Source organism: Lepus europaeus, chromosome 14 (genome assembly GCF_033115175.1).
Source record: "Lepus europaeus isolate LE1 chromosome 14, mLepTim1.pri, whole genome shotgun sequence".
NCBI classification, from domain to species: Eukaryota; Metazoa; Chordata; class Mammalia; order Lagomorpha; family Leporidae; genus Lepus; species Lepus europaeus.
In genome coordinates, this window is record NC_084840.1 from 44364921 (window position 1) to 44380159 (window position 15239).

Here is a 15239-nt window from a genome sequence, read left to right on the forward strand (position 1 = left end):
GATCTCTGTGAGTGAGATCCCAGTGGAAAGGACAGGCAATCAAAGAAGGAGGTACCTTTCTCTGAAGGGAGGAGAGAACTTCCACTTTGACTATGACCTTGTCTAAATATGATAAGAGTTGGTGAACTCACGAGGTTTCCATAGCTTTGGCAGCTCATGACCAGAGCCTTGGGTAATCACTGACATCATAAATAAGAGTGTCAATTGTTAAATCAACAACAGAAGTCACTGTGCACTTACTCCCCATGTAGGATCTTGTCCTTAATGTGTTGTACTATGCGAATTAGTGGTAAAACTAGTCTTCAAACAGTACTTTATTCTTTGTGTAGTCTGTGTGGGTGCAAACTGTTGAAATCCTTACTTAGTATATACCAAGGTGATCTTCTGTATATAAAGATAATTGAAAATGAAACTTAATGAAGAGTGGGATGGGAGAGGGAGTAGGAGATGGGATGGTTTGTAGGTGGGATGGTGGTTATGGGGGGGAACCGCTATAATCCAAAAGTTGTACTTTTGAAATTTATATTTATTAAATAAAAGCATTTTTTAAAAAAGTACTAGGTCCTCAGCCTTCTGAACTCTTTTGATGTTCTTTCTATGTGAGCATGCTGAGCATGATAATTTATTAGAATACTGTATACAGAAAAAGCTTTGCATTAATAAAAGAAACAGATTTGTGAGAAGCAATCCTAATCAACCTATATTTGTGATTTGTTGTTAAGCATTCTTTTCTAGTGTTGTCATGCTTCTTAAGCCAGATCAGATTGTGAACACGTTTACTTTTTCTCTCACTAGGCTCAAATTATGAAAGATGTGATTTTGAGGATGGGCTCTGTATTATGGCACAAGATCAGGATCTGCAACTTGTTTGGACGAAGAGAAATGGGATGATGGATCTGTTCCCTCCGTTTTATGATCACAATGGTGATATGTCTGGTAAATGATTTGAATTTGTTTATTTCTTCCCTTTACTCCATTGTTTATTCTTCCCTTTCTTGCTTCCTTCCTTTTTTCTCTCAAGTGTTTGATTAGAGGAGTAGAATCTTGGTTAATATTTACATATTAATAATTATATCTAATTTTAGGCATTCTTTAACCATTTTCAAAATACTTATGATTCTAAACTTTCTCATCAGATTCTCATAGTTTGGTTCCTGGGATTTCAACAGATCTATTTAGCTAACACTTGGTATTTTCCAAATCTTTTTACTATGGAAGTTATAAAATATAAACATGCTAATACAAAATAGATTAGTCAGACTTTCAAATTTCTTTTGGCTGGACTGACATCAGCTCTATTTACAGTTGCTTAATCAGGTAGACTAGAAAACTCTCTAGCGGGCTACTCACTAGCCTTTGAGGTGACTCTGAAGACAAATACATTCATTTCTTCATCCCTATATAATGAACTTATTCCTTCAACATTTTGTACGAGATGATTAACTCTAAGCCCACTCTGATCTGGTGTGAAAAGAGGTAACATATTGCCTGGTATAACTTAAGAGTGATTATTTTTATAACTGTGAAACTTCCTTCAAATAAATACACTTAAATAAAATTGTTTAAGTATCATTATTACCCTGGAGATAAATTGAAACGATCCATTGTTCCTTAGGAAATGTTACATAAACATTACTGAGGAGGATTAGAGCCACAGATGTATCACTGCCTACCTGTGAGATCTTGAGAGATGTTTACTGTTTTGAGCCTTGATTTTCTAAATTTTAAGATGGCAAAATGATGATAACTTCTTAGAATAGTTTTCTGAGAGCTAAATAAGATTTTGTTGCTAACAGTTATCATAGAGTACCTGAAACTTCAAACAATGAGGCAATGTTCAGTGCATTTCTGAATAATTTTGCTGGTGATACTAGCTTTAATATATATAAATCAGATGGGGTTTTTTGTTTCATTTGGCTTTTTAAAAATATTGTTTATTTGAAAGGCAGAGTTAAGGGGGGGAGAGAGAGAGAGAGAGAGAGAGAGAGAGAGAATCTTCTCTGTCCACTCCCCAAATGGCCAGCATGGCCAGGGTTGGGCTAGGCTAAAGAAAGAAGCCTATAAATCCATCTGGACTTCCCACATGGGTGCAAGGGCCCCAAAACTTGGGCAATCTTCCACTTCTTTCCCATGCAGATTAACAGGGAGTTGGATCAGAAGTGGAGCAGCTGAGACTCAAACTGGCATCCATTTGGGATACCAGCATTTCAGGTGGTGGCTTAATCTGTTGTATCACAACATTGACCTCATGTTTGGCTTTTATATAAAACATATGAAGATACTTCAAAAGATATATGGAAAATGTAATTAAAGGTAAGTTTGTTTTAGTACAAAAAGATTTTGAAATACAATCCATGCATTTTTTCCCTTAATATGCATTTTCCATGAACTTTTTGGAGATCCCTTGAACTTTTGTTAGAAATTTTTTAAAAAGATTTTATTTATTTGTTTGAGAGGTAGAGTTACAGAGAGAGAGAGAGAGAGAGAGAAACAGAGAGAGAGAGAGAGAGAGAGAGAGGTCTTCCATCCACTGGTTCACTCCCCAAATGGCTACAACGGCCGGAGCTGTGCTGATCTGAAGCCAGGATCCAGGATCTACTTCCGGGTATCCCATTTTGGTGTAGGGTCCCAAGCACTTTGGCCATCCTCTATTGCTTTCCTAGGCCATAGCAGAGAACTGGATCAGAAGTGGAGCAGCCAGTACTTGAACCAGCACCCATGTCGGATGCTGGTGCCGCAGGTAGAGGATTAGCTTGCTGTGCCATAGCGCTAGCCACGAGAACTTTTAATATTTGATAGGAATAAACCAACTTTTTCAAAGAAAAGGGACCAGACTCAGAAATAGGACCAACCACTAACAGTACAGGAAACTTTTATTAAAGATTTAGTTATATCAGGTGGTGATACTGAATCTTGTTCCCAACCTCAGCCATTGCAATGTCTTGCAAGTGTTGATTGCATACATCTCTCCTTTAGGGTTACTCTTATTTTCTCAGAAGAATGAATGCATTTATTAATCCTAGCATTTTCTTGTCGGCAGAAATCCAGTTATTTTCTCTTTCTTATGTGGTTCTTGTTTTATTTCTTTTGCTTGTCTCTTCACCTTGGAGTTAGACAACCTCAGAAATTCTGTCATTGTGCTTCTTTCTTGCCTTCCCTCCATCTTTTGTTCCACTTGCTTTTCTCTCCATGCTCTTTTGTTTTCTCATGTTTCCATGCCTATTTCTTGATGGCTTACTCAAGAGTTAAAATGCAGCAATTCAAATCAAAACCAGATGTATAGACAGACAATTGTTAATGTAAAATAATCTCCAGAGTCAGGAGACTTAGTTGGGTTTCCCTGTGCTGTGAGCCAGCTGGCTCTGTGGTCTTAGTTTCCTCATCTATAAAATGAGGAGTTATTTTAAAAAAATATTTTTATTTATTTATTTGAGAGGTAGAGTTACAGATGGAGAGAGGGAGAGACAGAGAGAAAGGTCTTCACTCTGTTGGTTCATTCCCCAAATGGCCACAACGGCAGGAGCTGGGCCAATCAGAAGCCAGCAACCAGGAGTCAGGAGCCAGGAGCTTCTTCCAGGTCTCCCACACAGTTGCAGGATCCCAAGTACTTGGGCCGTCCTCTACTGCTTTCCCAGGCCATAGCAGAGAGCTGGCTTGGAAGAGGAGCAGCCAGGTTGCCAACCAGCACCTATATGGTATGCGGCTGCCACAGGTGGAAGCTTAGCCTACTACAGCAATGGGCCCCTGAAATGGGGATATTAATAATTCACACTGCATAAGGAAAAGATGCAAAATATTATCTGAAATAACTAAATCAAGGCTGGTGATTTTAATGGTAGTCATGCATTTCTTATTTGTAGAATTTAACATTAAGTTATGAGTACTTCTTAGCAGCACTTTTAAGTAAACAAACATTCTGGTGTTAGATATTAGGTATTTGAAAATAATTACAGAAAAGTATTCTTAAATCTTGTCTCCACTTAAATTCCCTATTTTAATAGTTAATAACATTGTGGCCAGTGTTGTGGCATAATAGGCTAAGTCTCTACCTGTGTTGCCAGCATCCCATATGGGCACTGGTTCAAGTACTTGCTGTTCCACTTCCAATCCAGCTCTCTGATAATGTGTCTGGGAAAGCAGCAGAAGATGGCCCAAGTACTTGGGCCCCTACACCCACATGGAAACATGGAAGAAGCTCCAGGCTCCTGGCTTCAGCCTGGCTCAGTCCTGTCTGTTGTGGCTGTTTGGGGAATGAACTAGCGGATAGGACATCTTTCTTTCTCTGTCTCTTGAAAAAAAGTTAATAACATTTTTGATTAGCTTTTTCTTGAAATAATTTACCAGTGTTCCAAAACAATATTTTTCATGTAAACAATGCCTTGAGTTTTCAGAGCATAGGTTGAGAAATCTGTGAGAACAATAAAATTCACTCTTGCTGGTATTTGAAATCTATGCTCAGGGGCAGAGAGATTAAAGTGTAGTATTGATTTTTAAAAGTGTATAGCACTGAATTTGGTTAAAATGTCAATACATCTTTGCAGTGATGGTAAGACTATTTTAAAAAGTGGGAATAAGAATATGAGTCTGAATAATTCTGTAATTGCGCTGATATGAAAGGTGATAGAGAGATTTTTTAAATTTGTAATTCATTGTACATCTAAAATGTATAGGCTATCAAAGTTATAATTTATTTGAAAAGTCACTTTTAAATGGGAATATGAGAGCTTCTGATTAATTGTTAAATCAGATCTAATATCCATTTATTACATTATGGAACATACATGCTATTAAACAGCTTCTAGTACTTCTATTTTGTTCTATAGTTGGTCACATGTAGGCTCTCCATTTATAATCTACATATATTACAATCCCACAAATGCATTTTATAATTTTTTGCTGTAAATAATATCAAAAATAAGTTAAGAAGAAAATAATATGTTATCATATTTAATACTTACAAGTCACTTAATTTCTTTTTTTAAAAATGATTTATTTATTTATTTTGAAAGACAGAGTTAGAGAGATCCTCCATCTGCTGGTCCACTCCCCAGATGGCTGCAATTGCCAGGCTTGGGACAGGCCGAAGCCAAGATCCAGGAGATTCATCTGGATCTCCCATGTGGGTGGCAGAGGCTCAAGCACTTTGGCCAGCTGCTGCTGCTTTTCCCAGGCCACAAACAGAGAGTGGGATAGGAAGCAGAGCAGCTAGGACAGTAACCGGTGCCCATATAGGATGCTAGCATCACAGGTGGCGGCTCAACATACTACACCACAATGCAGGCCCCTACTTCATTCATTTTGACTGTCAGTTTGTCTCTCGTATCATTTGTCTTCAGTTTAAAGAATTTCCATTTTTATTTCTTGAAGTATAATTCTGCTGATGACAAATTATTTTCGATTTCCCTTTCTTAAGATGTTTTCGTTTTACTTTCGTTCATGAAATATATTCTCACTGGCTATAACATTTTTCAGTCTTTTTTTCCCCCAGTGTTTTAAAGGTATTATTTGTCTTTCAGTCTCTCTAATTTCAGAATTCCAAGTTGTTATTTTTGTTGTATGGAATATATCTTTGTAGTTTTGATGCTTTTAAGATTTGGTCTTTTATCTTTGTTTTTCAGTTTGGAATTTTTTATTTTGTTCTTCTTGGTTTAAGCTTTTATTGCTTAAAAAAAAGGATTTATTTATTTAAAATATAGAATGACAGAGAACAGGGAGAGGAAGGGACAAAGGGAGAGAGAAAGAGAGATGGAGAGAGAGAGACAGAGAGAGAGAGAGAGAGAGAGAGAAGAGCGAAGGATTGTCCATCCAGTGATCATTCCCCAAATGGCTTCAATAGTCAGGTCTGGGCGGGGCCGAATCTAGAAGCCTGGCACTCCATCTGGGTCTCCCAATTGGATGACTGAGTTTCAAGTGCTTGGGCCACCATTCATTGCTTTCCCAGGCAATTTAGCTGAAGCTGGATGGGAAGTGGGGCAGCTGGGACTGAAACTGGCACTCAGATGATATGGATGCTGGCATGGCAAACAGTGGCTTAACCTGCTGTGCCACAATACTGGACCCTAAGCTTCTTAAACTTAAAATGTATGTGTTTTACAGATTTTGGAACATATTCTGCCATTATTTATTCAGATATTTTTCTATCTCATTCTGTTTCTCCTTCTTATATTTCAGTTATGAGGTCTCATTGTATATTTTGCTTTTGTTATCTCTCTTTTTTGCAGATTGAGTAATTTCAGTGATCTGTCTGCAAGTTCAGTCATTCATTCTTTCGTTATCTTCATTATGCTTATAAATCCATCTGGCAATTTAAAAAATCAGATATATTTTTTAATTCTAACATTTTTAGTTGGTTGCTTGAATTTTATTTTCTATGCTAAAATTCCTTATGTTTTTGTTCATTATAAGCGTGTTTTCAGTTTCTTCATTGTGCATAATTAAAATAGCAGTTTTGAAATTACTGTTTTCGTCATCTCAGAGTTGCCCTGTGTATACTCATGAAACAAGGGTGCTTTGAAAATTTCACGGAAAGGTATAATTAAAGGATAAGTTTATTTCTGGCACAAAATTTTGAAATCCATGTAGAGTTTTTTCATAATTTAAATCATTCATGAGCTTCTTGAGCTCTCTGTGTATGATTACATTTCCCTGATTATTAGATAATTTTGAGTTGTATACTGGACATTGTGAATATTTACGTTGTGGAGGCTCTAAATTCTATTCTCTTCCTTCAGAGAGTGGTGATGATTTGTTTAAGCAGGTTATTAACTTGTGTAAACTGAGATTTTGAACTCCATGTTGTTTGTTGTATGAAGCAGTTCAAATATCAACTCAGCTCTTTCATCCTTGGTTGCTAAGAGGTGCTTCTTACATGTGAATGCCTCCATTTTAGCCAGAGACTTGAGCATGTTTTACTCACAGAATATGAGACACTCTTTTCCTAGCTCTTTTCTTTCTAGAATTCTCTCTTATCTTTCTGACAGCTATGGGTGTGTGAGATTCCCCTTCCAGGTTTTCAGGCCAAGGAGACAGCAGCCTTTCTATCAGAGCTATAGTCCAACCCTTCAGCTGCATCTAAGCCGAACCCAGTCCAAAGTCTGAGGGAATATGACTTGTCCTGATCCCTTCTTCCTAGTTTGTATTCCCTTAAAAATGTGCCTCTTTGTTGCTCTGTAAAGCCTCTGCACGTGCCAGCTTTTAGGTATTTCTTATTTTTTTTTTTTTAAGTTTTGTCATTTTTTACAAAAAATTAATTAGGTTTTAACAAACTCAATGTGATTTGTAGACAATTCTAAGAACGTATATTTCTTATTTTAATGTAATCATGTTCACCACTGAGGGTTTCCTCTGAGTGAACACCCAGATCTCCAGAGTTGCTCTTTGCTGCCCATTCTGAAGGGCAGTAGAACCATAACCCCTTCCTTAACAGTAGGCAGGCTGCATTATCCAGGCATAGAGTTGGATTATTTTATTAAGAATAAATGGTAAAGGCCCACAAGTGGAGAAAAGAATCCCAGATTCTCACTTCCTAGATCACATTTCTGCTGCCTTTTTAGTCTGAATAACTATTTATTTTGAAAACAGTGAAAATTTATTATTCATTTATTCCTTATGTGTTTGTTATTGCAGAAACTATAGAGCACCTACACTGCTCTACATTCTAATCCAGGGCCTGCAGGCAGAAAGGTGAACAAAAGCACAGCTCTTCTCCCCCATGAACTTTCAGTCTAGTGATAGAGACATAACTTTTATCCTTGTAGCTATATATGAATAGTAAAACACCCATAAAACAAGTTTTCTTATATCTGCATATACATACTTAACAGTTCACAATATCACAAGAATATAGTGTGTGTGTTTCACAGATATTGTATGGAACATCTATCTTGTTTTTAAAGATTTCCCTTGAGTGACTCATCTCTTCCAGAGGTCTGTACCCTTTTGCTTTAAAAGGATAGATAGTAAACATTTTTGACTTTTTGAGTCCTATGTTTTATGTCCTAACTACTGAACTATACCATTCTATTGTAAAAACAACTATAAATAATACAAAAATATTAAGCATGACTGTGTTATAATAGACATTTTATTTACAGACATAAAAATTTATAATTCATATTTTTGTTGATAATATATTTTTGTGTTTTGAATTTTTAATCATTTAAACATGTAAAAATCTAATATCTCACAAGAAATACAAATCAGGTGGCAGCTGGGATATTTCTTTGGGCTGTATTTTGCTTTCCCCTAGTCTGTTCATTAGACATCAATTGAACATTTGTTTCATCAAATACTATGCGGTATTGAAGAGACCTGAACAAAGAATGTAATTTATCCTCTGGGACTTTACAAATTATCATTTTAATTTTTGTGTCTAATATTAACATTTGTAGCAAACTTTAGTGTAAAGTGTACCTTGATTCTGCATCAGAGTCAGCTTTACAAATGTTGCACTGTCATTTGAAAATTCATCTGAACTCTCAGTTTTGAAAAAAATTTGGTTATGGTATGAAACCTTTTTAATAAGAATAAAAGTATAAATAAGACATGTTAGTGAAGTAGAAGTACAGTATTTTTTCACTTTTCCCAATTTCAGTATGGTAGTTATATTATTTTAAAAACTGAAAATTAAAAGTTATGTATTTTAAAGTATATTTTATATTTGATAATGACAGTTCTTAATTTAAATCAAAAGATTTTTACTAACTTTAATGTGTAAGATACCATGATGAATTCTGCATAGGTTATAAAAAGATAACAAACTGAAGTCTGCATATCAAGATGTTTATTATCTCTCTGAGATACATGTTCAGGAGTAATGCAGTTCTGTAAAAGAGAAAGAAAAAGATGTTGAAATATGGGTTTGAGCAAATTGTTCTGGACCTAGAAGCAAGTGCTGACTGTAGACCAAAAGGACATTTTAGAGAAGACTTGAAAGATGATTTGTATTTCAATGGACAGAGGTGAGAGAAATGATACTTCAGACTGAAAGGGGCATATAAGGACTATGTAGAAGTAGTTGGTACACTCAGGCAATGTCATGCAGTCCACTCTGACCTGTGGGGACTGTCTTTGGAAACGAAGATGAGGCTGAAAGTGTATATTGGGAATGTCAGAGGCTGTCCCCCAAGTGTCACTGATATTGCTCATCAGCATCATTTTCTTTTCTTCTCCCTCCTGCATCCCAAATCCTTCACAGTTGACAATCCCATTTCTGCTGCTGTACAGCCAGCCAACAGAAATAAGACATATTGATGGATGTGTGGCTGTGGCTCAAGAATAGTGGAAGGAATTTCAAAGATACACATATGTGCTGTTTAATGACTCATTCTGCCTAATCATAGTATTTTTTAGAGAGCTTCAGTATTTGATTGTCTAGCTAATAACCTCAGTATTCTTGATATTTTTGTGTGTACATGCATGCACACACGTTTGAAGTGAGTAAACTGTATGATATTTTCCAAACAAATCTGACATGAGTTGTATATTGGGAAATGCTTATTTTCTCATTTATTTTAAATCAAATTCAGAGTTATACATCAGTGGGGAAATCACAGTTGACAACTTAGATACTTAAATTGACTGATATCATACCAATGAAATTTCACAATATGACCCTAGTAGGCAAGCTCTCAAATATATTAAAGTGAGTGATATTACTTTACTGAAGAGTGCTGAAAAATGATGCATTTGCTACTTTCTCTATTGAGGTATAAAAATGTCTTCCTAAGCATGATTTGATTTCCTTTTTGGCAGAAATTTTATCTGTATAGGCAGATAGCTTGTTTATTTGTTTAACTTATATGAATATATATTCTTCAAATTAATTCAGCCACAAATGAAAAAAAAAATCCATACTCAACAGAAGTAGCTAAAACCCAGTAGTAGTATACTGAAATAAACATTATATATATATTTCAAATGACATATGTTTTGAATCATGAACAAAGATCAGTACTGATTCCATTACATGCGTACAGGCAGGGAATTTTACCCATTAAATTGGAAATCACCTGGCAAATGTCAATCTCTGAATATGAATATGGGGAACTGTGATGAGTAAGCACTCTTATCTAACATACCCTACAAGTCAATTAGTCAAGAGAGACAAAGTACTGTATTTTACAAACTACTGTATTTATTTATTTTATCATCACCTTGAAATGTAGCAAATGGAACAGGAGAATCCAATTTTTGTCCACCTGATTGTGATAGGCAGAATTCTAAAGACATCCAACCCAAGATGCTCATTTCCTTGTTATACAATCAAACACCAATCTAGGTACTGCTGTGAAGAGACTTTATAAATGTGACCTGGGTAACTAATCAGTGGACCTTAAAATTGGAGTATTACCTTGGACTTTTCAAGTGGGCCCAATCTAATCACATGGCCCCTATAAAAGGAAGGCAGGAGAGATGAGGCAGAAGGGAAGATAAGAGACATTTAAAATGTGAGTACTTAAAAAAAATAAATAAAATGGGAGTACTTGACTTGCATCACTGGCTTTGAAAATGGAGAAGGAGCACCACAAAACAAGGAACGATGGAACCTCTGCAAGTAGAGAACAATCACTGATTACCAGCAAGCAAAGAAGCAGGGATCTCAGTCTTAGGGCTGCATGGACTTCAAATCTTCCAACACACACCCTGAAAGACTCCAAGCAGATTCATCTGCGAAGCATCAGAAAGGAGCAGATAGAGCCAGCCAGCAATTTCATTTCCGCTTTTTGAACATCAAAGCCAAAACCCATCTAAACCGCACTTGCCTGGGCTTTTGATCTGTAGAAACTGTGAGATAATGAATTTGTGTTTTTTAAGATGCTCAGTATGTGAACATTTGTTATGGCAGCAATAGATACACTAACTTTGAAGTTTTTAGGAGAGAAAATTTTATTATTACTCGATTGTCCATCTGTACTTATAATTGACTTTTGTAATGAAAAAGAAGCCCATTTAACTTGTTAAACTAGAAAAAAGTTCTAAATGTAAGGTTTGGAGATCTGGATGTTTGTACTTGGAGGCTAATTAGCAACATGATTTGGTCGCAAATCTCTGGCTTGCTTTGTTCCTTTAGAGCAAGAGTGGGGAACATCTGGCCTGTGGGCTTAGAAGGTCCACAAAATCATTTGGTCTGGCCCTGCCAAGGCAACTGAAGAAGATGCCCAAAATGCAGTAAATCTATAGCAGGCTAATTTTTAAGTTGATAATTTTTTATGGTCTGTGAAGGATGCTTTAAATATCCGAATGGCCTTTGGCAGAAAAAAACGTTCCCCACCCTTGTTTTAGGGCATGACCAAAATTAAGGATTTATCTTCTGTCACTGCCATTTTTGGTCCTCCTGTATTAGTCTATATAATTTTGAAGCCAAACTTATTATTACATTTGTCCATCCACCCATCCATCCATCTACCTACCTGCTTGCTTCTTTATTTATTTGATTGCTTTTGCTTTAGGTGTCATGCCTAAGAAGCCATTGCATAAGCAAAGATCGTATAGTTCCACTTAAGATTTCTTTTACAAGTTTACCTCTTATATTTAAACCTTTAATTCAGGTTTAATTAATTTTTGGATATCATGTGAAGTTTCCACTTATTTTTGCATGTAGTTATCTGGTTTTCCAAGCACTATGTATTGCAAAGACTATTTCCCACGTTCAACTTTTTTTTTTTTTTTTGGACAGGCAGAGTGGATAGTGAGAGAGAGAGAGACAGAGAGAAAGGTCTTCCTTTTTGCCGTTGGTTCACCCTTCAATGGCCGCTGCGGCCGGCGCATCTCGCTGATCCGAAGGCAGGAGCCAGGTGCTTCTCCTGGTCTCCCATGCGGGTGCAGGGCCCAAGGACTTGGGCCATCCTCCACTGCCTTCCTGGGCCTTAGCAGAGAGCTGGCCTGGAAGAGTGGCAACCGGGATAGAATCTGGCACCCCAACCAGGATTAGAACCCGGGGTGCCGGCACCGCAAGGCGGAGGATTAGCCTGTTAAGCCACGGCGCCGGCCTCAACTTTTTTTTTAACACCTGGTCAAAAATAAAATTGAGGGGCTGGCATTGTGGTGTAGCAAGTTAACTTGCTGCCTGTGATGCTGACGTTCCATAAGGGTGCTGGTTTGAGCTCCAGCTATTCCACAAAGATGTGGAGTCCCGCTCCCTGCTATTGCACCTGAGAAAGCAGTGGAAGATGACCCGAATACTTGGGCCCCTGCACCCTGTGGATGAAGCTCCTGACTCCTGCCTTTGGCCTGGCCCAACCCTTGCTGTTACTGCCATGTGGGAGTGAACCAGCAGATGGAAGATTCTCTCTCTCTCTCTCTCTCTTTCTCTCTCTCTCCTCCTCTCTCCTCTATGTCCGTAACTCTGCCTTTAAAATAAAGAGATACAATTGACTATAGATATATCAGTTTGTTTCTTAATTCTACTGCACTGATTTTTATGCCTATGTTTTTGGCAATACCACAGTCTTGGTTACTGCAGCTTTGTAGTAAGCTTTAACAGGAATTAAGAAAATGTGAGTCCTACAATTTTTTGTTCTTGTTTTTCAAGTTATTTTTGTGTTATTTTGTGTTTCTTCCATTTCCATATGAATTTTAGGATCAACTTGTGAATTCTCGAAAATTGTTGTTGACATTTTGAGAAGAATTGAAGTGACTCTGTAATGATTATTGCTGTGTTAACAAATATTAAGTCTTCCATACTGCAGGGCAGTTTTAATCAAAATAGCTTGGTACTGGTACCAAAACAGATGGATAGACCAATTGAACAGAATAGAAACACCAGAAATCAATCTACAGTCAACTTATATTTGATCAAGGAGCTAAAACCAATTCCTGGAGCAAGGAAAGTCTATTCAAAAAATGGTGCTGGGAAAACTGGATTTCCTCATGCAGAAGTATGAAGCAAGACCCCTACCTTACACCTTATACAAAAATCCACCTAAAATTAGGAGTGTCATTTGCTTTCTATGTATTTGTTATATGTTTGTGAATTTCCCACATTTACTTTTTAAAAAAGTTAACTATTTTATTTTGTTTATTTATTTATTTATTCATTTTTATTTATTTATTTTTTGACAGGCAGAGTGGACAGTGAGAGAGAGAGAGGCAGAGAGAAAGGTCTTCCTTTTGCCGTTGGTTTACCCTCCAGTGGCCGCCGCGGCATGCGCACTGTGCTGATCCGAAGCCAGGAGCCAGGTGCTTCTCCTGGTCTCCCATGGGGTGCAGGACCCAAGCACTTGGGCCATCTTCCACTGCACTCCCTGGCCACAGCAGAGAGCTGGCCTGGAAGAGGGGCTACTGAGACAGAATCCGGTGCCCCGACCGGGGCTAGAACCTGGTGTGCCGGCGCCGCAAGGCAGAGGATTAGTCTATTGAGCCGCGGCGCCGGCCACTATTTGCTGGTTCACTTCCTAAATGGTTGCAATGCACAGGGCTGTGCCAGGCTGATGCCAGAAGCTGGGGACTCCTCCACCCAGGAGTCCCATGTGGATGTAGGGGCTCATACACTTAGACCATCTTGTACTGCTTTCAAACTTGTATTAGCAGAGAGTTGGATCAGAAGTAGGGCACCCTGGACTGATACAGATACTCATGGGATGCCAGCATTGCACATAATGCTGACCTTTCCTATTATTGATTCAAATCATCCCATTGTAGCTTGAGAATATACTTGTATGATTCACATCCTTTTAAAGGTATTTGTCCCGTCCCGCGGGACATCAACTAGGGCCAAGTACCTAGAATGGGGAATGAAAGGGACAGGAGACACAAAGATGACAGCAAGACAACATGGCTGTTCAAGCTGTGTCTTTATTTTTTTAACCACTCACTTATATATCGTGAAGGCAGGATGTCAGGCGGGGGAAGGAGGGTAGTTTACCTTGCAGCTGCAATGCCTGTGCAAGCAGAGGGCGGTCACAAGGTTATCTTGCAACTGCAATGCTTGTGCAGGTTGGGGAATGGTCATAAACTCTTAAGACACAGGGTGGTGTTATCAGTACTTTCCGGCCTGGGCTGCTTAGCTCTACTTCAGTAGTTCACTGCTAAGAGGCCACATGTTGCGCGGACCCCGACAGGTATTGAGATTTTTTTTATGACCAAAAATATGATATTTCCTGAAAAATGTTTTATGGGTACTTTAGAAGTTCTGTGTTCTGTTGTTTGATGGAGTGATCTTAATATGTCTGTTAAGTCTAATTGTTTATAGTATTTTTCAAGTCATTTATTTCTTTCAGTCAAATAGTTATACCCATTTTTGAAGGTAGAATATTGAACTCTCCAACTATTACTGTTAGATTGTCTATTTTTCACTTAAATTTTATTAGCCTGTTTTACATGCATAGATGAGGGGGCATCAAAAAAGCTTATAAAAAGTTTAAAGGATAAATTTACTTAATTTAATATCATGATCTTAGATATAATGGATCCATGAAAGGAATATTAAAGGTCACTAAAAATTATGTTTTAAAAAGATGAGTTTATTTTGTTGAAATTTTTAAAAAACATGTAGATTTTCACAATACCCAGTTTCCATAAACTTCTTGAAGCTATTCTTGTATGTTTATAACTTTATATCTTCTTATGGGTTACACTTGTATCATTATAAAATTCCCTTCTTTGTCTTTAAAAACAAGTTTTTGTCTTAAAAATATTGCTTTTTTCCAAAAGAAACCATTCCAGCTCTCTTTTGGTTATTATTCTTCAGATTCTTTTTTTGTCTGTTTACTTTTAGACTTTTTGTGTAGTTGAATATAAAATGTATAGACATTATATAGTTGGATCATAATTTCATGCAATATTTACACATCTGAGGTTTGACTGGAAAATTTAATCCATTTACATATAACGTAATTACTAATGAGATATGATTTAAACCTAGTATTTTGCTATTTTTCAGTGTGACTCATGTTGCTCTTGTTACACTGTTCTGCATTTTTGTTAATGCATTCTTTTGTCTTAAATAGTACATTGTATTAATTTCCTTGTCACTTTTTGCTATATCTTGAGTTCTTTTAGTAGGAATGACTATATTTAACAACTTTTTAAAGAAGATTTGTTTGTTTATTTGAAAGGTAGAGTTATATATATATATATATATATATATATATAGAGAGAGAGAGAGAGAGAGAGAGAGAGAGTCCACTACCCACTAGTTCACTCACTAAATGGCTGCAATAGGCAGAGCTGCATCAGGGTGAAGCCAGGAGCCTGAAACTCCATCCATGTCTCCCACATGCGTGCTAGGACCCCTAGTA

At 37.2% G+C, this 15239-nt stretch overlaps 1 protein-coding gene across 1 annotated transcript in view; it reads left to right on the plus strand.

Annotated features, from left to right (window-relative positions):
• MALRD1 (MAM and LDL receptor class A domain containing 1) overlaps positions 1-15239 on the plus strand; it is a 405586-nt gene that overhangs the window by 13276 nt on the left and 377071 nt on the right. Inside the window, exon 2 of the mRNA XM_062210772.1 lies at positions 796-936. Coding sequence (XP_062066756.1) covers positions 796-936 — 141 coding nt within the window. The remainder of the gene's footprint in view (positions 1-795; positions 937-15239) is intronic.